Genomic DNA, 25,785 nt, shown 5'->3' with positions numbered 1-25,785 from the left:
TGTCGGGAGATCCAGAAGTTTGCCACCTGGTTATCATTGCTTACCGGCCAAACATGATTTTATTTTTAGAGATTTGAAATACTTTGCAACTGGCAAGCCAAAAATAGCCCTAAATCTTGGCTCAAAGTATCTTAAAATAAGTATCCAGTGTGAAAGACTTTATAAAAACAACTGAGGTTGTCTCAGAAATTGAGATTAATTACTGTACTTGCTGATGATCCATTCATAGGCCTACATCTGAGTAACGAGCCCATGTACGTCACATTCATGCAGGACTGAAAAATATACTGTCTTTGTTGATGTAGCACATTAGAAATATAGAACAGCTGATGGTATCCCATAGAAATAGTATTAGAAGGTCTAGGAATTAGAATAGCTATAGTCAAACATGCTTGGCTTGAATTTAGATGGTATAGTGAATGTGGGCTGTTCAAATGGCATGCTGCAGGCCAAGTTTAGACAAGAACTTTACACGTTATTGTGTATTGAATCAACCACAAACTGTGAACTTTCTATTCTAGGTAGCAAAAAGAGATTTCCCTATCATAAAGACTGAATTTAGAACAATTTTCACACTTTACTGTTTAAGTACAGGAGCTCTTGTTGATGCCTTAGAGGCAAATGAGCTATTTTTGGGTGATCTTCACCATGGAGATTGCTTTGCTAGTCAGGTCTGAACACTGGAGACAATGATCAAAAAGAGATTATTTTGCTTGTCATCCACACACTGAAGAAGCAGACTCAGGGTCATTCTTAAAGAGATCAAAACAGACAAGACACAGGGCATATTGTATTGTATCAACTTAAGTCATCAGTGTGACTGAAGCTAGAAAATGCTATGCTGGAACTCATAAAGCAGAATTGTTTCCACTGCTATGTCCAAAAACTTACCAGAGATGAAAAATGTGAAAGGGTAAACCCTTAAAGTTGCCCTTGCACACAGAGAACAGATTCATCAGGATACAGCAACTACCATTCACATGCTTTCAATGCTTTGACTCCTCAAAGAAGCCTAGAGACAAGAAAGAACTGGCCCATTATAGCAACTAACAGTCTATTAGCTCCTCGATTTTGAGTTAGGAGGAAAAAGCTAGTTATAGAACATAAATTATAGACTGTATGATGCAAGAAATTGGCAAGCAGATATAACTAACTTTCTATGGCAAATCAAGGGAAGGTTCTGACAAGACACAGAATCCTACATTTTCACTGAAGAGACAAGCTGGGTGAAGTATCATCTTTTTCTGGATCAACCAGACTGCCAACCCCGGCCATCAACTGGGAAGGCCTGAATTAGAGAGTGTGCCCATATCTAAAATCCTTGGATAATCTTGTTCTTAATTTATGAGCCTCAATTTCACCATTTATTCAATGGGAGTTACATTTACGTACTGTATAGAGATGCTGTGAAACCTAAGAAAATTTTATTGAAGTACTATATAAAAGTAAATATTACACAGCAACTAACAGGGAAAAGAGCTCAGAAGTTTTAGGCTCCCAGCCCTGAGTATTTTACTCTAGGCCTCATGGCCTAAACAAACAAACTCCAGCTTTTAAGCATTTGTATGTTTTGACCAGCCCTGCTATGTAAATCACTATACAGTTAGCCAGCTTTGTATCATATCAACATTTAAGGCCACCTTTTAAAAAGTATTTTCAGCTATATATGCACCATGATATTGTGTATTTCGGATAGTTTTAAAATTAAACGGTTCTCAAATGTTTTTTCTAGCTTTCCCTGATGACTGTTTAAGGGGGGGTTTTTTTTTGTTCGAGGAAAATTTAACTGACGTTTTTCTCCTTCAAACACCAAAAAGTCATATTGGGGTAGAGACCAAGAATAAAAAGTTTCAGCCCAAAGATGAGTATTTTGGAATGAGCCTGGGTTCTGCAACAGGTGGGAGAGGGGGGGTGTGTGCTTACAAATTAACTGTACCAGCACTTCTCTGAAGCTACTACTTTGTTCTTCAGAATCACAGCTTCTATTTAAAAAACAAATTTTCTAGCTGTTATAGTTGTGAAGAAAACATCAAAAACATGAACCAAACATCACCAAGGCAGAAAAATCCGGTCTCTAGAAACTGGGAACAATAGGTCTGATATTTGTTCTTTCATTAAGATGTTAATTCATATCCCAGTGATAGTTAATAATGTTGACATTTCAATTATTTCATTCCTCATGTAAGGAGAGGAAGAATGACAGATCTATACAATATATTGTGAGTCAAGTCTCGTTTTGATGCCAAAAGAGGGTGGCATTTGGGAGATACCACCAATTATTTTGAGTTTCTCGAATCAAGGAGCCCAGCAAAGCCCATGGCACACTGAAACCCCACCAAGGGGGAGCCAACTTCAAAGAGTTCAGTGGAGCTTAGAGAGCACGCAAAAATATATTCTGAACATCTGCAAAATGCATGGTGGGCAGCATCTCATTTTGGTGCCTTACAAGGGAAGATCTTGGAAGAGCACCCCCTACCTTTCCCCTGCTCAACCTGACCCCTGGTTATGAGCATGTGATAACTGGGATCTCAAACTACAGCAGTCACCACAAGCTATCACTCTTGGTTATAAGCATATGAAAGCCCATGTGGACTGGATGTCTCAGGAGTTTGGTAATGGGCATACAAAGCTTTACACAGGATTTCAATCTGACAAGATTTCAGTATTACTATCTGACATCCCGATTATGTGAAACAATGTGATCTCCATTCAGCTCTTAGCAACGCATGTTCATATCATAAAACACACCATTAATTGGTATTCTTGATGCCCCCAGTAAAAAGGGCAAGGAATAAATGGGTATGGTAACTGAGCTTTAAACATATTTCCCCCAGCTCATGGTTAAGGATCAGCGGTAAGGCAACATGTGAGAAATATTGTTGCAACACTAACAATGATCTATCACTTGTTCTGGGAACAGAAAACTTCATTTTCTATTAATAATTATGTCACCTTCTTGGAGCACTAAACTGTCAAACCCTGAGACCAACATTTATCTGCATGCATTAAGAAACTTTCCTAAAGGTCTTTGGATTTGTTTTTGTTGGGGTTGTTTTTTTTGCTGCTGCTGCTACTTTACTTTCTCAAAAGTTAGATTCCAAGATACACAGTTAAAATTACACTTTAAAGTGGATATTTAAATCACACACTTCAGCACTACACTAAGCAAAATTCCTACTTTCATCCTTTGTTCACCATAGTTTCAGGAGAGGAAGAGGGAAATACCTTGAAATCCTCCTTGACAGTTAAGAAATTGGCAATATTTTAAAAAAATAGTTTAAAATGTTAGTTGTAGTATTAACCTAAAAAAGGTTAAGATGACAGGGAGCAAAGAGCATGCACAGAGGAAGCAAACACAAATTGAAGGGGAAGGCACTTGTCTTCAGGTCTGGAGAAAATTCTGTATACTATAAACCTCGATGCAAGTTTTATACTTTTCTCATAAGATGACCAATTTTGTACAACAGCTAATATATCAAGCAGCTATAAAAAGATTTTGAGTTTAGAGAGACTTATTAAATATTCTCTAGAACTTCAGGGCTGATCAACTACTGAATCACACACACATGGTGAGCTGCCATTTATAGAAGTTTGCTAGTACATTTAATTCTCCTCTCGCCCCCTTACTGTACCCTATGATCTCAATGTGTAGATCAAACACCAAAATGCAAGACTGGTAAAAATACTGACTAGAACCGAGTAGATAAATTATAGTTTTAAAAACTATTAAGCATGTGAGAAAAATGTATGGCTATTTGGATAGCCAAAATCACTTACGCATGGGAATGCAGAAACAGCAGAAGTTATAGCCACAGAAAAAAAGTTATAAATATTTTGAAATGCCATACTACAACCTAAAGCTATCATTAAGGGGACACTGATGAGATAATTCATAAATACATCATTACAGCATTACCAGTATTACTCCCACACCTTACTTAAAAAGAATTTTAAATAATTAATGTACTTTTCAGCATTTTTTTTTCATTTCGCTCAGCCTGACCAATTCAGTTACTTTGGTTTATAATCAGTTTTACTTTCTGGTTCTCATGCAGTAACCATACACTGTGTTAGGATTCAGAACTTTGCCAAGAAATGTTTCAATTCCCAAAGTCCATTTTTACTGATTTTTTTTTTCAATTTCATGAAATTGTTTCTGTTCACATTGAATGCATAATTGTGCTGCCCACTCTGCTAAACATACACATATACAGTGTTTTTGGGGAAACCTGAATACTTGGAGTAAACTAAGTTGATGTCTCAACATACTCACTAGAATAATTATGAAGGTAAAGTAACAATATGCATACCTAAAGTAATCCCTTGAATCCTTAGTTTCTGGAAGGACAAGGCATTTTGGCTTGACATCCTGTTTTTCCTCTGGGGTAGTACTGATATTACAGCACTTTTCAGTCACATGGTTCATTGTGAATGCAAGCTCCCCTTCATCAGTGTTTCCAAAAAGGTCAGGGTCATCCTGAATTACATCAATCACAAGAATATCATCTTCATAAGCCTTAAGAACATCTGGAAAGTTTTTAATCTTACTCTGTGAAAGATCCATTCTTGATTTCTTTTTATCATCATCATGCATTTCTAATGAAACAGAATGGTCAACTGTTTTACTGGAATAATCTAGTGTGCGACTTTGATCTATATGTGCAGTACCAGAAGAGTCAGTAACATCTTCAAGAGCAGATGACTCCAATTCTCCCTCAAGAAAAGCACACTGATATGTAGAAACATGTTCAGAAAGTATATTCATTTCATTTGAAAGACTTTCAGAATCACCACTGCCAAAGTCCTTACTGCTCATTTGGTCAGCATTTTCCTTTAAGGGGCTTACAGAGATATCGGCCTCTTCAGAGACAGGTTGCTGCTCAGAGACTACCACAGAGGAATTCTCCTTGGATCTGTTCTGCCTTGCTGGAGCAGCAGCAGAATTGTGAAGGCGTTCCAGTGGACTGTATGTTTCTTTATCTAATGATCTAATATAGTCCACTTTCCTGGATTCAATTTTATTTTTGCGTAAAGGAATTTTGAAATTTGATAGATTTCCTGTGTTTAACATTTTCATTAAGTTTGGAATTGTAACTGTTTTTTTCACCATTGATGTCTTATGATTAACAATGATTTTACTTATATTGTCATCTTCAGGTATGCCATCCTGGAGAGCCATCATCAGATTTTTCTTTGTTAAAGCTCCTTTGTTTTTATCATTTTGCTTTTGTTTTACTGCCAAATTTAAGGTCACCTGAGCTTCACGGATACCTTCAGACTTAGAAACTATGGGACTACTATCCACTGATGACTCTAGATTTTCATTACAGGTGACCCTCAAAGTCCCACAAATATCCAATAACGATGACTCTGGTGTTCTAACAGAAGTCAGACATTCAATGTTAGAATCCATTATTATTTTACATGCAGATTCTTTGACACTTTCTGCCTCTAGCATACTTCGATCTAATTGCCTGGAGTTATCAGTTAAAACCATATCTCTTAAAGCTTCAGTATTGTTTTCATATGAGCATTCCTGAGAACCAGAAGTTGAAGTTTTTCCTTCCAGGAGAGACACGTGATTTTTATGAAACCATTCAGAAGTCCTAGCACATGATTCACGAGGCCAAACATTTTTACCAGACATTGGTACTATTCTTTGACAGCTATATAGTTGTAATTTCTCAACATTAACTATCAGTTTTTCATTTGACACTATCCTCTCTCTCTTTTGGCAACTGGCATCATTGTAGTAATCAGAAATGTGGTCATTGACCGAAGTAACCACTTCTGGACTATTTGAGGTATTCAAGCGGTCTTGTTGTTCTATGCTTTCTGAATCAAAACCACCCTTTTCTCCTTTTGCAATTTCAGATAGCTCAAGTCTCTTCTCAAAACTATCTTCTGTTGTACAGGGTTTCAAGTGCATTTTTCCATTAACTGAGGCAGTACAACCATTTTGTGCTCCTTGAGTATTTGGTTCTAGATGGGGATTTGATTTTTGATCAAACGAAGATGAGGAAGTAGTTTCATTGCTATTTAACTCTAAAACTGCTAAAGAGTCTGTTGTGGCAGTTTTATCTTCCGTATGTAACTCATATTCACAGTATTTGTTGTTCATAACTGGGAGAACATTCTGGACTGATGATTTTTCAAAAAGTTTCATCCTTTTCCTGGGCTTTCTATCAATACTCCACTTTCTTTCCCTCAAGCACTTACTGTTTTCATTTTGACCATTTTTTCTATTTTGGCATATTCCTTCTTTATCAAATGATATACTTTTCTGTGTGGGAATTTGCATTACATTAAGCTTGCTATTCATGTCACTCTGTCCCGTAACACTGTCAGGACAAAACCTCTCTCTCTTACCCTGTGCTACATGCAAGAATCCACCACCAATTTGGTAACTGCTGTTGGTTGCATCAACTGAAGACTTTACAAATGTATTAAGGTAACGACAGTCATATAATTTTACAACTGGATTCTTTTCTACTGTGGATGGCATGCTATTATGATAATTTGGGGCTTCTCTGCACTTTTCATCCTCAGACTCTACCAGTCTGCTCTTTGTCACTTTATTTTCAGTTACTTTTACATCCAAATTCTGTAAACATCTGATCTTGGTGATTGTATTTCTTCTCCTGTTACATTGTACTGCAAATCCCCTTGTTAAACCGGGGCATACTGGTATCTTGCTCTGAGTTCCATCTGACTTAGCTACCTGGAGATATTCCGAGTACGCTACTAGTGGTTTCTTTACGTTATAATCTTTTGATTTATTTAGATTAGTCTCTAGCTGCTTTCCATCCTGTGCATCTGAGTCTTCCTTAACTGTTATTTTTTTCTTTGCTGATTTAAAAAAAAAAAGAATCACAGTCAGTCTTGCACCCTAATACAAGTGTTTTAAGAAAAAACTGAACTATTGCCTTTTTAGAAAAAATACTGCAAACATGGTTCTTCAAGACTATTATCTACCAAATAAAAACTATAGAGATGAAATGTAGTTGTGCTACATTCTGACTAACATTTTTACATAAAGAAAATAACTAGCATATTAACTGGCTTAAAATATCTATTATATAAAGTCTTTACAGAATGCTAGGCTGTTATAAGAAAAAAAATTGAAAGAATTGATAGTAACTTCAAACATATCCCAACTGGCAAATCAAACTAACGTATTTTTGCAAGATAACGTTAGATACTATTCCCACTTTTAAATTTTAGGTAAAACCTTTTATTCACATATTATGTGTTGAAATAAATATATTCAAAATTACAATGTGTTCAAGATCACCTGAGCAAAGAGCAAAAAAAAAATTTAATAAATTTTTAGAACTACAGTCCCTGTTCAAGAAGAACCAGAAAGACACATTCTTTATTATACTAAGCAAATTAGTGTTCTTTTAACAAGAAGTATTCATTAGATCTAAAAACTATTTGTGAACATTTCAATGCAAATCTCAAAACATCTTGGTTAAACTTTGTGAGAAAATTAATAATACTTCACATAATGTATCAAAATAATTAAACTAAGGCAATGGTTTTCAACCTGAGGTCCGTGAATGCCAGAGGAGGTGGGGGGATGACACCACAGACAATGTAAGATTCCCGAAGGGGTTCGCACCTCCATTCGAAATTTGTTAAGGGTCCGCAAATGAAAAAAGGTTGAAAACCACTAAACTAAGGTGCCTGTTTAGTAAGATCTTAAATTTTCAAAATAGGTCATAATTTCATTCTTACAGTTTTTCCTATTGCAATAAATCATGCCTGTATGAAAAAGGACTCAAATACATAATACTATTTTTAACAAGAATACAGAAAAAAGTTTGTATTTCCATCAAGAAATTAGAGGCAACAACAATGCTCCTAGTTCCCAACCCGCATATTTATGCGCATAGACCTGATCCAAGTTTCCAATTCACTAGAAAGAAATTCCTTCACAAATGGATTCATTTTACAGGTATATTTACAATCTCTCCCTCTTATGAAGATTTTACTTTGTATCTTTCAGCAAAATTTACAACTTTGTTCATTTTTAAATATCTCTCTAGTTCAATTTGTCCCATTTTGAGAAAATCACTACTAACATGCAAAAAACCCACCACTCGCAAGTGCATTTTTTGTTTCTGTTGCTAGTGGGATATTATTTTGAATGGTATTTAAAAAGAGGCAATAGGGTTGAGAATGTAAAGCAATTGGGACAGCATCCTACAAACTAGAGGAGCAATAAGAAAGACAGCAACATATACGCAGGGGAAGTGGGGGGTATGGATATAAGACAGCAACGTATAAATATATAGGCAGATACAGAATAAGATCTTACTAGGCTTTCTGATCTTTAATTTTAGTTCAGCTGAAACCACAGCCTCTTCCTTTCCATCTTTTTGTCTCTCACCATTGTCCTCTATTCTACTACTGAACAGATCATCAGTGGGTGTAGAACCCACTTCTTGCCCTACAACCTGTTGCTGCTCCATCTTCCCTCGTCTGCTCCCTCGAGTATTTCCAGCAGCAGAACCCCTGCCTTGCCTCCAGCGCTGGTCTTCATAATCCTTCCCACATATCAGCCTTGGCTGAGAAGCAGCCCGGGTCACCATCTTCACCCTTTCATCTGCTGAGGAGCCTCTGCTCCTCTTCCTGTGTTCTGAGGTTCCTGTCGCCTCCAAGTAAGTCCTACCCTTTTCCCCACAGGCTTCCTTCTGGGGCCCTGGTAGCCATAGTTCCACAAAAGAGCTCCTGCCTCTCCTTCCTGGGCTACATGCTCCCTCATGGAGGCCTAGACTCTGTGGCTGCAGTACCACCATGGAATGCCTGTCCCTTATCCTTAGGCTACCTGTACTCTCCTGGGGACCTGAGCTTTGGAGATGTGATTCCTCAGTAGTGCATGAGTGCTTACCCCTCTTCCCCAGGCTTCCTACTTCCTCCTGGGGGCCTGAGCTTTGTAGTTGCAAGGAACGCCTGAGCCTCTTTCCTGGGTTTACTGGTTCTTCTCGGAGGCTTAGTGTCTGTGGCTGCAGCACTCCCAATGAGTGTCTGCCTCTCTTCCCTGGGCTCTTTAGTTTCACTTCCACCAAAAACTGCCTACCCTTTTTTCCCAGACTCCTTTTTTCATCTAGAGGCCCTGACTCCCCCATCTCTGTTAAAACACATCTGTCCCTCTTCACTGGGCTCCCTATTTTCTCCTGGGGTCTCGGGACAGATGAGGAGCACCTTCCCCTCTTCCCCAGGCTCCCTGTTTTTACCCAAGACTCTGTCCCTGCCAACGAACATCTGTCCCTTTTCACTGGGCTTTCTTCTTCCTCCTTGTGCCTCAGCACTCTTGGTTCTGAAAATGAGCGCTGGCCCCTTTTTCCCTGCTTCCTTACTTCCTCCTGAAGCCCCGGTTCTACCAAGGTGTATTGGCTCCTCTCACTCAGGCTCCCTATTTCCTTCTCAGAGTCTGAGATTTGCAGATCCAGTGCCATCAGGCTCCCTGCATCCTTCCCAGGCCCCAGCACTTCTGGTTCTGACAAGGTGCATCTGTCACTCCTCTCTGGGCTCACCAGTTCTTCCTTGGGGCATGGAATTTGTAACTTTAATTCCATTAAGGAATGTCTGCTCTTTTCCCCTGGACTTCCTAATCCCTCTTGGGGTCCCAACAGTCCCAAATTTGTTGAGCAGCTACTACTTAGTTTTCCCTCAATCTCTGTTGCCAATTTCTCTTCCAACCTAGTTCCAGAGGAAAACTGCTGCAATCCCTGTCCTTTCTTTCTATGGATAGCCTTTTCCCAACTCCTCCCTACTGGCACCATCACCTTGTCCCAGACTTCAGTTGCAGCATGGTCTGAAACCTGTAAAGCTGCTTCTCTTCTGCCTCCAGCAGCAGCAATGCCTCTTCCTCTGCGGCCTCGTCTCCCTTCCTTTCTTTTACCTAGAAGCCTCGTATTAGTCCCATGTTGCTCCTCCATAGATGCTACTCCTGGGAGCTGCTCACATGGGACCCTGGAGAACAGGATAGGTGATGAAGAGCAGGATAAGGAATGCATTGCTCTCCTCTTCGCCTCCCGCTGAGGGTTCCCCCTGGCCGCAGAGAAGTCCCCAGAGTGCGCACCCATCCCTGCATCTACAGGTTGTGGGCAGGGCCCCATCGTAGCAGTCAGTGCCTCCCTACTTAGCTGCACTTTCCGAGGTCTTAGCTGTGGCATCCCGCAGGCAAGGAAAGGGCCCCCAGGCTCTGCAGAAAAACTGCCTTTAGAAGCAAGCAGCCACGTCCTGCAGCTATACTACAAACCAACCTGGCAGTAGCCTCAGTATCTGGGGAGAGAGCAGGACCGATGGTGAGGAAACTCGGGGACAACCTGAGCAGCCTCCTAAAAACAGCTCCCAGGGCGCCAGGAGGGCTCCGACTTTGAGCGGCGGCGCCCGAGGCAGAGCAGCGGGATTCTGCGGGAAAGCTCCGCCCGCCTCTGGAGTAGGCGCGGATCACCCAGCCCCCCGCGCGACACACCGCCCCCTCGAGCTCGCGCCAGGGGAGGAACAGTTACAGCCACCCTCAGCCAGCCGCCTGCGGTGCCTGGCCGGGGCTTGGTCTGAGTCTCTTGCCGATTTCAGGGGCTCCACGCCGCCCCGCGGGCTCTGAATTCCGCGCCCTCCACAAACTAAAGATCTGGGAGCTCAAATACAGATGCCCCCGGGCAGGACCGCTGCCTGCAGCCCCTCACAGCCAGCAGCAGCCGCTCCCGCTCTCTCTCACGCCCGCCTGCCTGCCTGCCTGCCTGCTCACCCTGCCCGGCCGCTTCCAGCCGTGTCCCCGCAGCGCCCCGCCCCACCACTCAGCCAGCGCCTTCGCCAGGGCTAGGCCGCGCCCCCTCCCGCGCTCGCGCGCAAGATCACACGGCCGCGGGGAGCTGCGCAGGCGCAGGGCTGAGGCCGAGCTGTGAAAGAGGCGCGTGACCGGCGCCAGCCGCAGTGTTTCTCGAGCTTCTCTAGGGAGCGGGTCCGGGAGCCGGCGCAGCACCTCGCGAGGCTCCTGTGCCCCGTCTCCTTGTCGCTCGCTCGAGGAGATCTGCTCAGCTGCTCCCGGCTCTGTGCGCCTGGGGCACCTGCTTCCGACCGCTGCCGCGCTGGCTAGGGGGGGAGGTTGGTCCCTGCTGGGTCCAAGCCAGGGCGGGGTAAACCGAGCAAACGGATGACAAAAGCGCGACGTAGCGTGCACGGCATAGTCAGCGTTAGGGAGCAAGAGCTCGGGCGAGAGAAAGAGGAATCTCTAGGCCCTTTGCAAGGAAAACGTGGAGGCTACAGACCTACTCAGACGCCCGGGAAAATGGCGGGGCCCTCCACTGCCTAAAATGGGAACTGCCTAGTTAGGATCTCAACCTCCCCGCTTCCTCACCAGTAGCCCTTGTTTGTATCCGGTCACAAGTTATTTACCTTTTGTGGCGGAGCCTTTCCCCTTCTTTTTGTTTCTTTAAAGCAAGACGCTCACATACAAAATCATCACAAATAGCACATTATCGATACTAAATACGGTCTGAAAGTTTACTTTAAAACGAATATGGATTAGACGCTAGGCGAGGCCCGGAATGGAACCTGACAACCCATTAAGTAACAGAGTTTAACCTAACACTAGTTGAGGATTGGTAGTTGCTTAAGTTATCTCCATAAGTTCACAAACCTGCAAACCCCCCAAAATGCTTATTTTTAAAAATCAAGCCAGTTTGCAGTGTACTCAAACATGAATTTGAAGAACATTAGGTATTCATCTCAAAATTAGTAAAAAAGCGCTTTATCCAGTGAAAGAAATTAGCCTGCATTTCTCTTTTTGTCCACAATGAACTGGATTCAGTGTCAGCAGAGTTTGGCTCATTCTCTGTATCTACTTTTAAGAAAGTTAGAATTCCAAAGAGATGACATGTATTTCTTAGTAAATACTACAATGCTGGAAAGTTGTTAGCTTGCGAGAGACATAGCCAAAGAGACAGCTTCAGTTTCAAATTTAGTGATAGTTCATTTGTTAGACACAAAATTCACAAAGTAAGAGAAAAATGTTCTTCCATGTTTTAGAATTATGCAAACATTCTAAAAATTTGTAAGTGTACAGAATAGTACACTGGTATAAATGAATTATTCTAAAGGAGTTTTACATTACCAACACATGCTAGCAAAATTAAAATAATTATAGTTAGCAATATTTAATCATTTTAAACTAAAAATAGCAGCAGTGGCACCAACATTGTACATACCTTAACAAATGTGTTTAACCCAATAGTCCCACGCTATTCTTGGATGTTTGAAAGAGAAGGCACCTGATTAAAATCCAGTGCACCTTGACTTGTTGCCTGATAGCATTAACATTTCAGGAACTCTAGACCTGGGATCTGGGAATAGTAAATAAACATTTTTATTTTAATATATTCTAAATAATAGGACTAATGAGGTAAACTAGGCGTTAGAGTACAGTCTGGGAGTGAATAGATTTAGATACTAGTCCAACTGACTGGCTCATTAAGTGACTGTAGTCAAATCAATTTTACAATGCCTCTATGTCTCCATCTGTAAAATGGAGATAATGTATCACTAATTCAAATGAGGCAGAGGAAATTTAATAAGATTTTTTAACATAAGCCATCTGTGAATGAAGAAGCAGCATGTAGGCTAGGAAGCAAACCGTATGCAGTCTTCTATTGCTTATGATCTTTTTTTAGACTGAGTGCCTGTGTGTGTTAAAGATACTAGCTGCAGAAAAGGACAGTGGGCAGATAATTAAAGCTAATCAAGGCAGAGAGTACAGATAACCAAGGTTTTATCTGAAGTGTATGGTGTTCCAGGTCCTCAGAACCAAAAAAGATCCAATAAGAGGGTTTAGCTATACAGCATTCAGCAATAACAGCATTCTTCAGACCCAGTGTTTGTAAAAAAGTGTAATGTCTGACCTATTTGGAGAGCAAATTTCAACCTTTCCCAATTCAGATGTATAACACTGGCTTTTAAGGTGCGTAACAAAGATCAAGAAAGGGAGAGACACAACAGAAAGGAATAGAGGAGGAACTATGAAATGATGTGATAGTAATTGCTTTATTGATTTGTAACTTCAGATTGAGTATTTATGATGTCAATTATGTACAATAATGAAAAGTGGGATCAAGCCAGGTTTGTGTGAAATGGATGTAAATGTGTACTTTAAATGATTCTTTCAAAATGAGGAACAGTTAAGAAGTGTAAGCACTGACTTGAATCATGCTGCTTGAAAATCTCTTTTACAAGGATCATAAGGGAAGGCAGACCTCCAGAAAGGACACGTCAGCAGCTATGGATTGTGTTGCAAAAACCAGGTGGTGCTCCATTCAAAGAATTTTCTAAAAAAAGATGGCATGGAATGGGCCCGTCTAAGTGCCTCAATTTGACTGTGCTTTAGAATTCTTGAAAGAAGAGTCAAGACTTTAAAGAGACACTGTGAGGTTAAAAATATTTTCATAAAATCTAATTTCTTTACCGCTATTATTAAAACCTTATGTTATTAAAAAGGAAACAATTTTATAACCTGACTCAGTTTGCACAATTAGCACTGTTCACTCTTTTCATTCAGCTCAGATAAAGACAATAAAATAAACTAGTTATTTTCACTTTCATGTACAGTCAATTTCATATTTTGGTTCCCATGCATTAGCTAGCATACTTCAACAACATACGGATTGCAAACACTACAGAGGAATGTGTCTACATTTTTTAAAAATGCTGTTTTAATTGGAATTTAAAAGAACATGTAAATATTTGTTTTTGCTAGGTTTTGTGAAATCTCATTTCTCAAAGTACTTACATTTTAGGTTTAAATCAACTTTATAGGATCCCCTTAATTTCTTTATTGTACTTTAGAATATAAAAAGAAAGCAGGACCCAATCCTTCTACAATTAATGCAAAATAAAATATGAAAAATGTAGCACACAGTGGGACAGTGTAGTCCTTCCTCTACCCTTCTAAAGGCTAAAGACTCAATAAGATAAGATTATTTCCTGCTTTGATTATCCAGTACGCCTTTCTCCAGCCTTCTTGCTCTTATTGGTATCTCTTTCTCCTCTGGGTAATCAGAATGCTGTCTTGGAGATCATTTTCCTTTCCTGACACTCTGACAGTGTTTCCTCAGATCTCTCTAATAGCGTGGTTCCACTCTTCTGTAAAAATTTCAGGTTTCCATCTCACCTGTAATGCACTCCATAAATCCACTCCACCATGATCTCTGCTCTCATTTACACCTCTTCCTCCTCTCTGCTTTATCCATGCTTCTTTCCTGATGATTATTTTTGTCTCTCTAACCCACTCTCAACTTCATACTTCTTTTCATGTGGCGTTGTATGCCTAACTCTGTCTCTTTCTCAATATACCCCAATCTTTTCTCCTTAAAAAAACAAACTTCTAATGGCCACAACACAATTTGTACTCATTCTATACTCTATGGCATCAGCCTGTGCACTTAGTAAATCAGGGTAGAGATTTTGTTACTAGTGTGGTCCAGTTCACATTCTGTGCAGCACGGTGTATTTCTATGATGCAATATTCATTATGATATGATTTTAAATACTACTTAAAAATCAAATGAGATCACGGCGAGAGTGTTGCATCAAAAGTAGTTCTGTCAGACTCCTGTTTGACCTAGACAGACCAAAATTCCAACTAATACCTTTTCAGATTTGTACTGTGTCCAATAAATATCAAGAGCTAACATTTGGCATTTCACTGAATGCTAACTAAATGGATTAACTGCATCTCTAGAAGAATCAGAAAGACCATGGTAATTTTAATGTAAGAGAGTTTATTCTATCTTGATGCTGCTACTCTTGGTCAGAGCAACAACAAATTGAATTTAAATAATCATCTGTATAATTATAAAAGTGATTATTACATTATTTCAGGTTAGAAGGAAGTAATTCCTTGGATTGTAATAGCTTATTATACAAGAATCACTGATAAAGTTTTCAGGTGACACAAAAATTGGGGAAGTGTTAAAAAATGAAGAGGACAGACACTGATACAGAGCAATCTGGATCGCTTGGTAAACAGGGTGCAAGCAAATAAGATTAATTTTAATACAATAAATGTAAATGTGTACATCTAGAAGAAAATGTAGGCCATGCTTACAAGATGTTGGCTTCTCTTCTGAGAAGCAATGATTCTGAAAAGATTTAGGGGTGTGAACATGAGCTCCTAGTGAAATGTTGGGGCCAAAATGGGTAATGTAAACCTTGGATGCAAAAACTGGAGAATCTAGAGTAGGAGTAAAGGTTATTTTACCTCTGTATTTGGCACTGGTATGACTGCTGCTGGAATATTGTGACCTGTTCTGGTGTCCACAATTCAAGAAGGATGTTGATAGATTGGAGAGGGTTCAGAGAAGAACCAGAAGAATGATTAAAGGATTAGAAAATGTGCCTTATAGTGAGAGACTCAAGGTAATCTGTTTATTTTAACAAACACAAAGGAAAGGGTGAATTGATTATAGTTTTAAGTATATATATGAGGAACAAATATTTGATAAATGGTATCTTCAGCCTAACAGAGAAAGGTATAACACGATCCAAGGGCTGGAAGTTGAAGCGAGACAAATTCAGACTGGGAATAAGGCATACATTTTTAAGAGTGAGGTTAATTAACCATTAGAACAGTATATCAAGGGTTGGGGTAGATTTTCCACTACTGGCATTTTTAAATCCAGATTGGATGTTTTTTCTAAAAGATCTGCTCTTGGATCATTTTGGGGAAATTCTGTGACCTGTGTTATACAGGGGGTCAAACTAGATGATCACAATGGTCCCTTCTGGTCCTGGAATCTATGAACTTATGAATTTACGTATCACACGGCTGCAGACCCTGCAATAAAAAATATTTCAGCACCTTCAGTGAAGTAATACTTGCCCTTCCCTGTACTCAGCGTGTCTCCTTCTCTACAGCAGCAACAGCAGAAAATGCCAGCAATTATCTGGGGTCCCAGCACTTCTTTGGATCAGTGTTCTGGAGGCTCCCTTGTAGATATTACACCCCTTTGCTCTTGGGCCACCAAAGCTTTGTAGGATTCCTTATATCTCAGTTCCTGATAGTGCCTCCATTACCACAATAGCTTGACCTCTCAGAGGGCTTAGAAACCATTGCAGCATCCCTGTTGGCCCAGCAGAGAGAGGGGATCCCCCTCTTCAGAAACAGCAGTTCCCTGCTCCTTCCCTTACTTTCTGGTTAAGATTTATTTTGCTTAGCTAGGCACAGTGATTCTCCACCTCAGCTACTTCTCAAGCCCACTTGAGTCCCATTTCATCCAATGAAGCATCAACTGTCCTATCCCAACAGCCATGGAACTGTGGGCTCCAGCATTCCTTCTAGTCATGGTAAAATGGGGCTGCACTAAGAAAAGGGGATTTAATTCCCCTGTTAAAATTTCTTCTGCTCTTTCTACTAATTTGGCTCCAGAAAGAAATTACATAATGGATAAGCAAATTAGCAGAGTTTTGTAATAGGGATTTAATTTAAAATCCAGTGAAGTCAAAGGGTAAGGATTTTTGGCTCTTTTAAGGCAAGAGAGTAGTGTATATGAACCTCTCAAACAGATGGATTCAAAAATGGGTACTCAAAATTTCAGAAGCATAGGAAGCATTCAGGAGATTTTCATCAGAAATTATGTATTCCAGTGTTTCTCCGCGACCTGTGCCTGTCCCTGAGATTTCCCTGACACAGTTTAGGAAGGCAGCAAGCTGGGCCCCGGTATCAAAAAGGCTGAGAAACACTGATTATAGACTATAGGAGGAAATCTGAATTATTGAAGACTGAATTGCTTCTTGTGCAAACTGTGAACCCCTGTTCTCAAAATGGAAGAAAAGAGTTCCTAGAGGATTGTCTAACAATAAAAAATTATTATAGCTATAGGTTTCAGAGTAGCAACCGTGTTAGTCTGTATTTGCAAAAAGAAAAGGAGTACTTGTGGCACCTTAGAGACTAACAAATTTATTGGAGCATTAGCTTTCATGAGCTACAGCTCACTTCATCGGATGCATTCCAATGAAGTGAGCTGTAGCTCACGAAAGCTTATGCTCTAATAAATTTGTTAGTCTCTAAGGTACCACAAGTACTCCTTTTCTTTTCTTATTATAGTTATAGATGGTCTCAGCTTACAAAAAAGCAGCTGAACCAGACATCTTTAGTATATAGTTTTATTAAATACAAATCAAATAAAAAACAAAGACACTTGCAGATAGATGTACAAGCCAAATACTATTCCATAGACTACAAGGACCAATTGGGAGCTGTAAAGAAAAGAATACCCAATAATAATATAGAGAACTTGACGGTAGTGGACTCTTGCTAATTCACATTAATAAGTGGATTGGAAATTACTAGATTTTATAATTTAGCAAGTAAGCAAACAAATAGTAAAAAAGGCAAGAATAATGCATCATACAATGTACATTTTTCAATGGTTTGATAAAAAAAGTTTGATTTTGTTTGTAATACTTCAGAGTATACTAGTAAACAGATAAATAAGTTTAGAGCGGCTATGTGATGAAGTAAGTACACTATGGGGATAGAAGCCAGGAACTACTGAGTTCTAATCATGACTCTTCTACTGACTTGGCATGTGACCTGAGTAAGTCACATGAATTCCTTTGTTTCAGTTTCCCCATCTGGAAAGTGGGGTTTATATTGTCTTACCACACAAGGATACTGTGAGGATTAAACAGATCAAGTTTATAGAGTCTTTTGAAAATGTGAATGCAAATGATTAAATGTTCCACAGGATAGTTTGTAAAAGCAACTGATCTTTTTAACGAGAGTCCTCATTTCAGCACTTTTGTTTTAAATTCTTGCTAAGAAGTGGAGAGAGCATGCTGCTTTTTTGTGTGAGAGAGAGAAAATTACGTGGTGTCCTGAATAGCAAAATCTAGCAAAGCTCAACAATAATACTTAGAAAATATTGGATATATTCTTCTAGTTGTAGATATGGTCAAGTCTTTTTCACTAGCATTAATTGGAATTTCTTACATAAAGTATTACTGATTTGGTTTTTGCTTCTATAAAATTAAATTAAAAAATAGATACCCATTATGTATATTGATCTGAGTGTAGCACTTAATGTATATGATACATCATCAGTGCTGCCTTTCCTTTAGAATTGAGACAAAGTAGGGAAGCCCTCTAATCTGTCTCCTGTTTGTTCCCACAGCAGAGACACTGAAAATAACAGAAAGGAGTGACTAATGTCAGAAAGCACAAAATTAGTTTTTGCTGGTGGTCTATTTCTTTGTCAGTGATCCCTCATTCATTCTTGGTGGTAAGCATTCTGACACAATATAAATGTCAGGTTTAAAGTGTCAGTCAAAAACTGAAGGATTGTAAGTCAATCTAAATAAAAAACCCCTCCTGTCCACTTAACTTCTGATAAAATGGATCCATAAACGCTTAAATTACATAGGGACATATAGCATACACAGACCTCAGGTCATTAGCTAAAAATCTATATGTTATATATACCATTAAGCAAAATATTATAAAAATCAGTAAAATGAGTTTGATAAACATGACCTCAATCTCAAAGACTAGAGACTTACAAAAAAAAGTCTGTAGAGATTTTGTCCTACAACTACAGTACCCACCTGCTGAAGTGAAGAAACAGATTGACAGAGCCAGAAGAGTACCCAGAAGTCACCTACTACAGGACAGGCCCAACAAAGAAAACAACAGAACGCCACTAGCCATCACCTTCAGCCCCCAACTAAAACCCCTCCAACGCATCATCAAGGATCTACAACCTATCCTGAAGGACGAGCCATCGCTCTCTCAGATCTTGGGAGACAGACCAGTCCTTGCTTACAGACAGCCCCCCAATCTGAAGCAAATACTCACCAGCAACCACACACCACACAACAGAACCACTAACCCAGGAACCTATCCTTGCAACAAAGCCCGTTGCCAACTCTGTCCACATATCTATTCAGGGGATACCATCATAGGGCCTAATCACATCAGCCACACTATCAGAGGCTCCTTCACCTGCGCATCTACCAATGTGATATATGCCATCATGTGCCAGCAATGCCCCTCTGCCATGTACATTGGCCAAACTGGACAGTCTCTACGTAAAAGAATGAATGGACACAAATCAGACGTCAAGAATTATAACATTCAAAAACCAGTTGGAGAACACTTCAATCTCTCTGGTCACTCGATCACAGACCTAAGAGTGGCTATACTTCAACAAAAAAGCTTCAAAAACAGACTCCAACGAGAGACTGCTGAATTGGAATTAATTTGCAAACTGGATACAATTAACTTAGGCTTGAATAGAGACTGGGAATGGATGAGTCATTACACAAAGTAAAACTATTTCCCCATGGTATTTCTCCCTCCCACCCCACCCCCCACTGTTCCTCTGATATTCTTGTTAACTGCTGGAATTAGCCTACCTGCTTGTCACCATGAAAGGTTTTCCTCCTTCCCCCCCTGCTGTTGGTGATGGCTTATCTTAAGTGATCACTCTCCTTACAGTGTGTATGATAAACCCATTGTTTCATGTTCTCTGTGTGTGTGTATATAAATCTCTACTCTGTTTTTTCCACCAAATGCATCCGATGAAGTGAGCTGTAGCTCACGAAAGCTTATGCTCTAATAAATTTGTTAGTCTCTAAGGTGCCACAAGTACTCCTTTTCTTGTCTAGAGAAGGTAAAGGGGGAAACCTAAGTTTTATTTCCAGAAGTAAAAAGATAATACTGTTGACCAATCAGAAAAAAATAGGTTTGCTAGCATAATTGAGATACACTGAGGAGTGTCTAAGAGTAGATATCTGGGCAAATGTCTATTTGTGTAAGAACACCAGGCCTATGCAGGCTACCTGGCCACTTACACAAGCCCCATAGAATGCCTAGTTCTATTCTATTTTATTCTGTTCAGGATAGGGTTTTTATACCATGCTCATCACCACAGTATCTGACTACTTTCCAGTAGTGCATTAAGCAACATGATTAACATCTATCCTGTTTTTGTTCTCTCTCCCAGGAGGAGAAATGCATGCACCCAGTAATGTCACTCAAGTGTGGAAAAAGTGTAATACTTACAGGTCTGCATGTCCAACAGTGATGAATTTTATTAACCACCTGTGGAAGAAAACAGAGTCTTCATGCTGAGTTTGTCAGCAACAAGTTAGAGACAATTTATTCATGCAATTGCAGGGAAGACAGCAATTGGACAGAGTGCCTGTCCTTAGGCAAATCTTCAAAGTACAAACAATATAAAGCATTATTTATACCCTTTTGTTACATATAGCTGTGTCCTGTTTATACATTTTTCTTCCCATTCTCTTAGTCAACATTGCATTTCATTCTTATCTTAAAGCAAGGTCCCTTGTAGTTTTCCCATTCACCTTGCACAAACTCCGCTTCTACAAATTTCACGTTAGTAGGGTTAAGGTTGGCCCTTTTCTTGCTCTGTCTCTTAACCAAGCTAAAATAACTGCACACAAATCCTCTTTTCCCTTTCACATTTCCACAATCCCCCCTTTTGTGCTTTCAGCACAACTATTCTTCTTAAACCTCCATTTTCATCAAACCTTGTATTTCTGACTCCAAATCAAATGGATTAGCCCCATAAGCTTTGGTTGGATGTAATGATAATGCATAGTTAGTATGGACATGAAAGGTATTTTTGTTATTACATTTTTTACAGCAACAATAACATATTTCTAAACTACACAAAAGCAATAAAAGCATTAACATTTCCATTGTAATAATACGATGAAGTTGTTTTGTAACCTTAGTTACATAACACAATACATCATAATTAGTACATAAAGTAGACAGTCTATAGGCTGTATGGAAAGCATATTTTTTAATTTGATATACATTTTGAAGCACATGGATTTGACCTTGCAATTCAGAGATTTTCTGAACCTCTGGTTGAAGGGAGAGTAGGTTTTGGAATTGGTCGGGTATTAAGGTGATCCAATTAAAAGGTACATGAAACCTAAGGTATAATTGTAGGACTCTATTTGCAGGCCAATAAATAATATGATTTCCTCCAGCAGTGGTAAGATTAATATGTATGTCCTACAAGGTGGTGGTCTTAACATTTACACAGCTATCATTTGCTTGGAAAAGCAGGTGTTCTGTCAGGGTAGTTCCTTGTTCCATACCTTCCCAACAGATGTTGTCATAAGCAGTGACAACTTCTCCTAGCTTCAGCTTTTGTACCCACTGAAGCTGCGGGGCTTTAAAGACCAAAATGTCCATTGGCTTCCTATCCCTATCCAAACATTGGGTTTTATTCCAGGAGCACTGACTATGAATCAACTAGGCATACCAGGTAGTTTAATTTCCCAAATATCACTGTGAATTATCCAATCCCACATGCATCCTCCCCACAGACCTGGCAGGATTTGGTATGTGGGAGCCCAACGCCCCCTCCAACTGGCCCGTATGCTTGGAAAGAGCACTGTGAGCATCTGCACTTCCACCCTGAAAATCTCCAAGTATGTCTCCACGGCCACAGATCAGATGGCATTCCTGAAGCACTAGTAAGGGCAGTGGGCCAAGCCTGATTCTCAAAATCACTCCGAATGGCCATGAGCTGATCATTTAGAAAATCCTGAATTTCTGAACATACCAGATCCCACTGCAATTCCTTTCCTGCCTCAGGAAATTTCTCATCATGTTGTTGGCCTTTGTAAATGTTCCAAATTGCTGTTGCACTATTGGCACCATCCCATAGGGATGACTAAGGTGCAAAGGCCTTGGCCATTGGGTTTCATCAGAGTATATGGTATTGTCTGTATTTGGATGTATTACAGGGGTGGTAGTGGTAGTGAGGATAATGGCAGGGACAGTGGTCATGGCAGCAAGGTACCTTTGGTATTCGTCGTCTGAAAGCCAATTAAGGAGGGCTCTATATGCTGAAGGTACTTGTCCAAAAGCACAGAGCCCAGTCCTCGGAATAAACCCAAACCACCACTCAATACCACAATCCCAAGCGCGGTCCCCACAAGTTCCTCCCTGCCAGGTTACAATACTCCATCTCTTCCACCAGGGCCTATTCTGAATGTCTTTTGTAGTCAAGAATCCCTGGACTTTGGCAGTTTCAGCGGAACTAACATAACTTCTTTCCTGAAACAGTCATGGTTGAGCATCATACAGGGGAGAGGTTACCAGCATGTCACCCTGTAAGAACTGGGTTCCTCCAGCAGATGGTGAATGTATGGTGGTTCTGTTAGTGGACAAGGGAGAGGTTACCAACACTTCACCTTGTCCTTTTCTCCTGCTGTCCAGAAGGAGGAAAAGTACCACCATAAGGAGGGACAGGCTGATCAGCAGTCGGAGGGTCATCTTGAGGTGGAGGGGCCTTCTTGCAGTGAGATGCATGAGTCCAGGCAGTTAGTCCTTGGCACTTCACAGTGATGTTGGTAGTTAGCAGAACTTGGTTAAGGGCCTTACCAGTGTGGAGCCAGAGCAGTCTTTCGCTGATGGACCTTTATGTAGACCCAGTCTCCTGGTTCTAATGAATGACAGGGTTGCTCAGGATCCTTGAGTAGTGTTTCTTTCACCTGTGAATAAAGAGACCTAACGCATTTCATCAGTGCCTGGCAGTAATGGAGCATTGTGTCATACATCAGATGAATGTCCATCTGGGCTAAGGCCAGCGGAGGTGCTGCCGGAAGTTGCCTCGGGCACCTTGTCAGGATCTTATGTGGGCTAAGTCCAGTTTTTCGGTTGGGGATGACCCTTATACTTATCAATGCTAATGGAAGGGCATCTGGCCATTTCAAGTTTGTTTCTGCGCAAATCTTAGCCAGTTTATTCTTCAGGATCCCATTCTGACATTCCACTGTCCCGGCAGACTGCGGGTGGTGGGGAAAGTGGAGGTTGTGTTGGATCTGCAAGGCTGCACATAACTCCTTTACAATCTGTCCAATAAAATGAGTACCATGATCACTGTTGATACTCACAGGTATGCCAAACCTTGGAATGAAATCCTTAAGCAAAATTTTCACAACAGACTTGGCGTCCGCCCTTCTTCAGGGGAAGGCTTCAACCCAGCTTGAAAAAACATCAACTAATACTAACACAACATACTCATAGTTACAACATTTAGACATTTGGATAAAATCAATCTGAATATTTACAAAAGGTCCCCAAGGGGTGTGCTGCCTTTTTTTTTTTTTTAAAGCTTTAACTGCGTTTCCAATATTATGTTGCTGGTAGTATTATTCCAATATTATATTGCTGACCCTCCTCCCTCAGTGAGTCTCCAGGGAAGGCAGATAAGCACTATATGTGGCCAACACTGTTGCAAGCATCGCAGAGCATTTTGGGGAGGGTCAAAGGTGTGTGAGTGGAAAGTGGAAGTTTCCTTTGTAGATACGAGAGGCCGAGGGGGGGAAGAGAAGAAGAAGAAAAGAGTAGAGAATGAATGAATTCAACACTGCAGCTAGCAAGATCTGTCCGAAGATAAGATGCTGGCTCCCGCCCAAGGACACTACTCACAGCCGAGACTTGGCTGACAGCCGAGAAAGATGAGGGCTTGAATGTGCCCGAAGGAAATCCAGCTGTACAGGCCTGCAAAACAGCAAGGCCAGCAGGAAGGAGAACAGCAGATCTAAGACTACAAAAGATGGAAAACACAAACTACCAGGCAAATTAAAATTAGGTACATACCAGTCTCGTACCAGTCTTATTAACTGCAGCAGTCATCCCCCCTTTGCTCACGTGTGCCATCCAGTGGTGCACGCGAGCAAATACGGCAAGAGCACCTGAGGCGCAACCAGGCGGCCATCCAAGGAGCGCTAAAGGTGATCAGGGTGTAAAGTGCACCCAGCAGCACTCCAAGAACATTCTCAGCTTTTGGCACAGCCTCTGTCACATACATTAAAACCTTAGTATTTCCTGATAGTATCCAAAACACTTTGTATTCCAAGCTGGATAAAGCAAGTATCTGCATTTAGCTCTGACCCTTCCATTTGGTTTTGAACTAGGCTGTCCTGTAGAAAATTAAACAACAATTCTAGCCACAAGACAAAACACCACAAGGACATAGAACACAGAACACAATTTCTATTGTGCCAGTAAAAGCATGGTATGTTGGATTGCTCTTTAGTTGGCATTAGCTTTCTCTAATTTTCTGAAAGACAAAAACATTTTTCTACCCCTTCTGGGGCAATCGGTCATTGTTTAAAATATTTCTTTCTTATACAAATACCCTTGCTGATTGCAGGCAAAACAGAGGAATTACCCCCATATTTTTCTGTATTTCTTTCATAGGCAGGCTAGATTTCAGTGGCTTCTACCTTTATCAATTAGGTAATTTGCTTTAACACAGATGCTTTCTGGTTTGCTTTGGATCCAGAGCCATTCATAGGTAAACAACTTTTACTTAAAAGGGACACAATTAACTTTTACCAGAGATTTGATTGCCTGTTACCTTTAACTCCTGTTTTCAAAACACACAGTAATCCGAAAAGGAAAACACCTCCTATTGTAGCCTCTTGGAGTCTAATAGGATTTTAATTAAGTAGCATTGCATATTTGCATTTTCCTCACCCCTTTTACAATATACACTACACATGTTCTTTTCCTTGATATTCCTTTCATATATTTTGGGTGGTTAAATTCCAATAGACACCCCATATGTTTTCTCTACTCTGACTAAAATGTTTATAGCCAACTGATTTTAGTCAAATCTCTTTGCCTGGATTTATTTACAGACATTTCTTTGGGAAAAGGGCCCATTTTCCCTTCAGAATGGCTGCAAAGAAACCAAGAATTCTTTTTCTTTAGCGTTTTTACAAAATTCAACTGATAACTCTATGGTTGCTGGAGGAAATTAACTTCTCACTTTCTTTCCTTAAATCACTTGCTTATTTTCTCAACGACACCCCAATCAACTCAAATTTTACCATTCCCATTATTGTTCCAGGGATTTAAATTTCCCATGCCTGTGATTACCTTCTCCTTTCCTTCCACTATGCCCTCTGAGTTTCCAACCTGTTTTCCAATCTCTCTATCTGTTGCCTGCCTGCTTGCCTGGGTCCGATCCTCCTTTTCTTGTTGAACCGTTTCTTTCCATGGGCACAGGTTTTATTCCACTACCAATTTAGCAAGGAGGGTGGGCTTTTCAACTAGTCCCGACCCCTCCTGGTCTTGTCCTTAAACATTCTCACTCGCAAGGCTACCTGAGTCCTCCCCTATGAGGCTTGCCACCTGGACAGAACACATGGCCAATTAGCATTTTAACTGTTCAGTTTTCTCTAGCGGTCAGATACACATCTCTTCCCTTTTCCACAACTCCTCTTATTGCCCAGTCCTGCTACGACTGGGGGTAGACCCACCTGCAATCTTTTTCATACTCACAAACACGCTGCTCCGGCTGGCCAGGCCCGGGGGTAGGAGAGACAGAGAGAGAGAGAGGTGGATCTGGGAGGTTATCCTGTGCACAGGCTGTCCAGAGGTACACTGCAAAAAAAAAAAATCTCCAACCTCCTTCTGCTCTTCAGAGGGTTTTTCGCCCTGGGGTCTCTTGGGGCATCCCTTTCAGAGACCTTTGCTCAGTATTCTAGTCCAGGTTGGCTGCCTGTGGCTCCTTCAGCATCCCCAAACCACACCTGTTCCAGGGTTGCAAAGGTAGACTGTTGGGTCTCACTGGGCCGCCAACCTTTGCAAATGTAATCTCAGTCCTGCAACTTGTGTTGCCTTTGTTTTGCCTCTGTCTATATTTTTCACAGCCAGCTGGGGCTGAAAGCAGTTTTTTTTTGTTGTTGTTTTTTGTACTTGGCATGGTCTGTGTTGAT

General features: G+C 40.6%; 1 protein-coding gene across 7 annotated transcripts in view; it reads right to left on the bottom strand.

Annotated features, from left to right (window-relative positions):
• TOPAZ1 (testis and ovary specific TOPAZ 1) overlaps positions 1–10,855 on the bottom strand; it is a 100,910-nt gene extending 90,055 nt beyond the window's left edge. For 4 of the 7 annotated variants that reach the window (XM_043508975.1, XM_043508978.1, XM_043508977.1 and 1 more), the window contains exons 1-2: positions 8,324–10,799; positions 4,311–6,849 (exon numbers count right to left, since the gene is read on the bottom strand). In XM_043508975.1, the coding sequence (XP_043364910.1) occupies positions 4,311–6,849; positions 8,324–10,184 (4,400 nt within the window). In that variant the 5' untranslated portion in view covers positions 10,185–10,799. Of the gene's footprint in view, positions 1–4,310; positions 6,850–8,323 lie in introns of all 7 variants that reach the window. The other 3 variants (XM_043508979.1, XM_043508980.1, XM_043508976.1) reach the window with 2 other exon arrangements.
• Between the last annotated feature and the right edge of the window lie 14,930 nt (positions 10,856–25,785).

This window comes from Dermochelys coriacea, chromosome 2 (genome assembly GCF_009764565.3).
Source record: "Dermochelys coriacea isolate rDerCor1 chromosome 2, rDerCor1.pri.v4, whole genome shotgun sequence".
Lineage (NCBI taxonomy): Eukaryota > Metazoa > Chordata > Testudines > Dermochelyidae > Dermochelys > Dermochelys coriacea.
The sequence above is the reverse complement of the archived record's forward strand: the minus strand, read 5'-3'. Positions and strand labels throughout refer to the sequence as shown.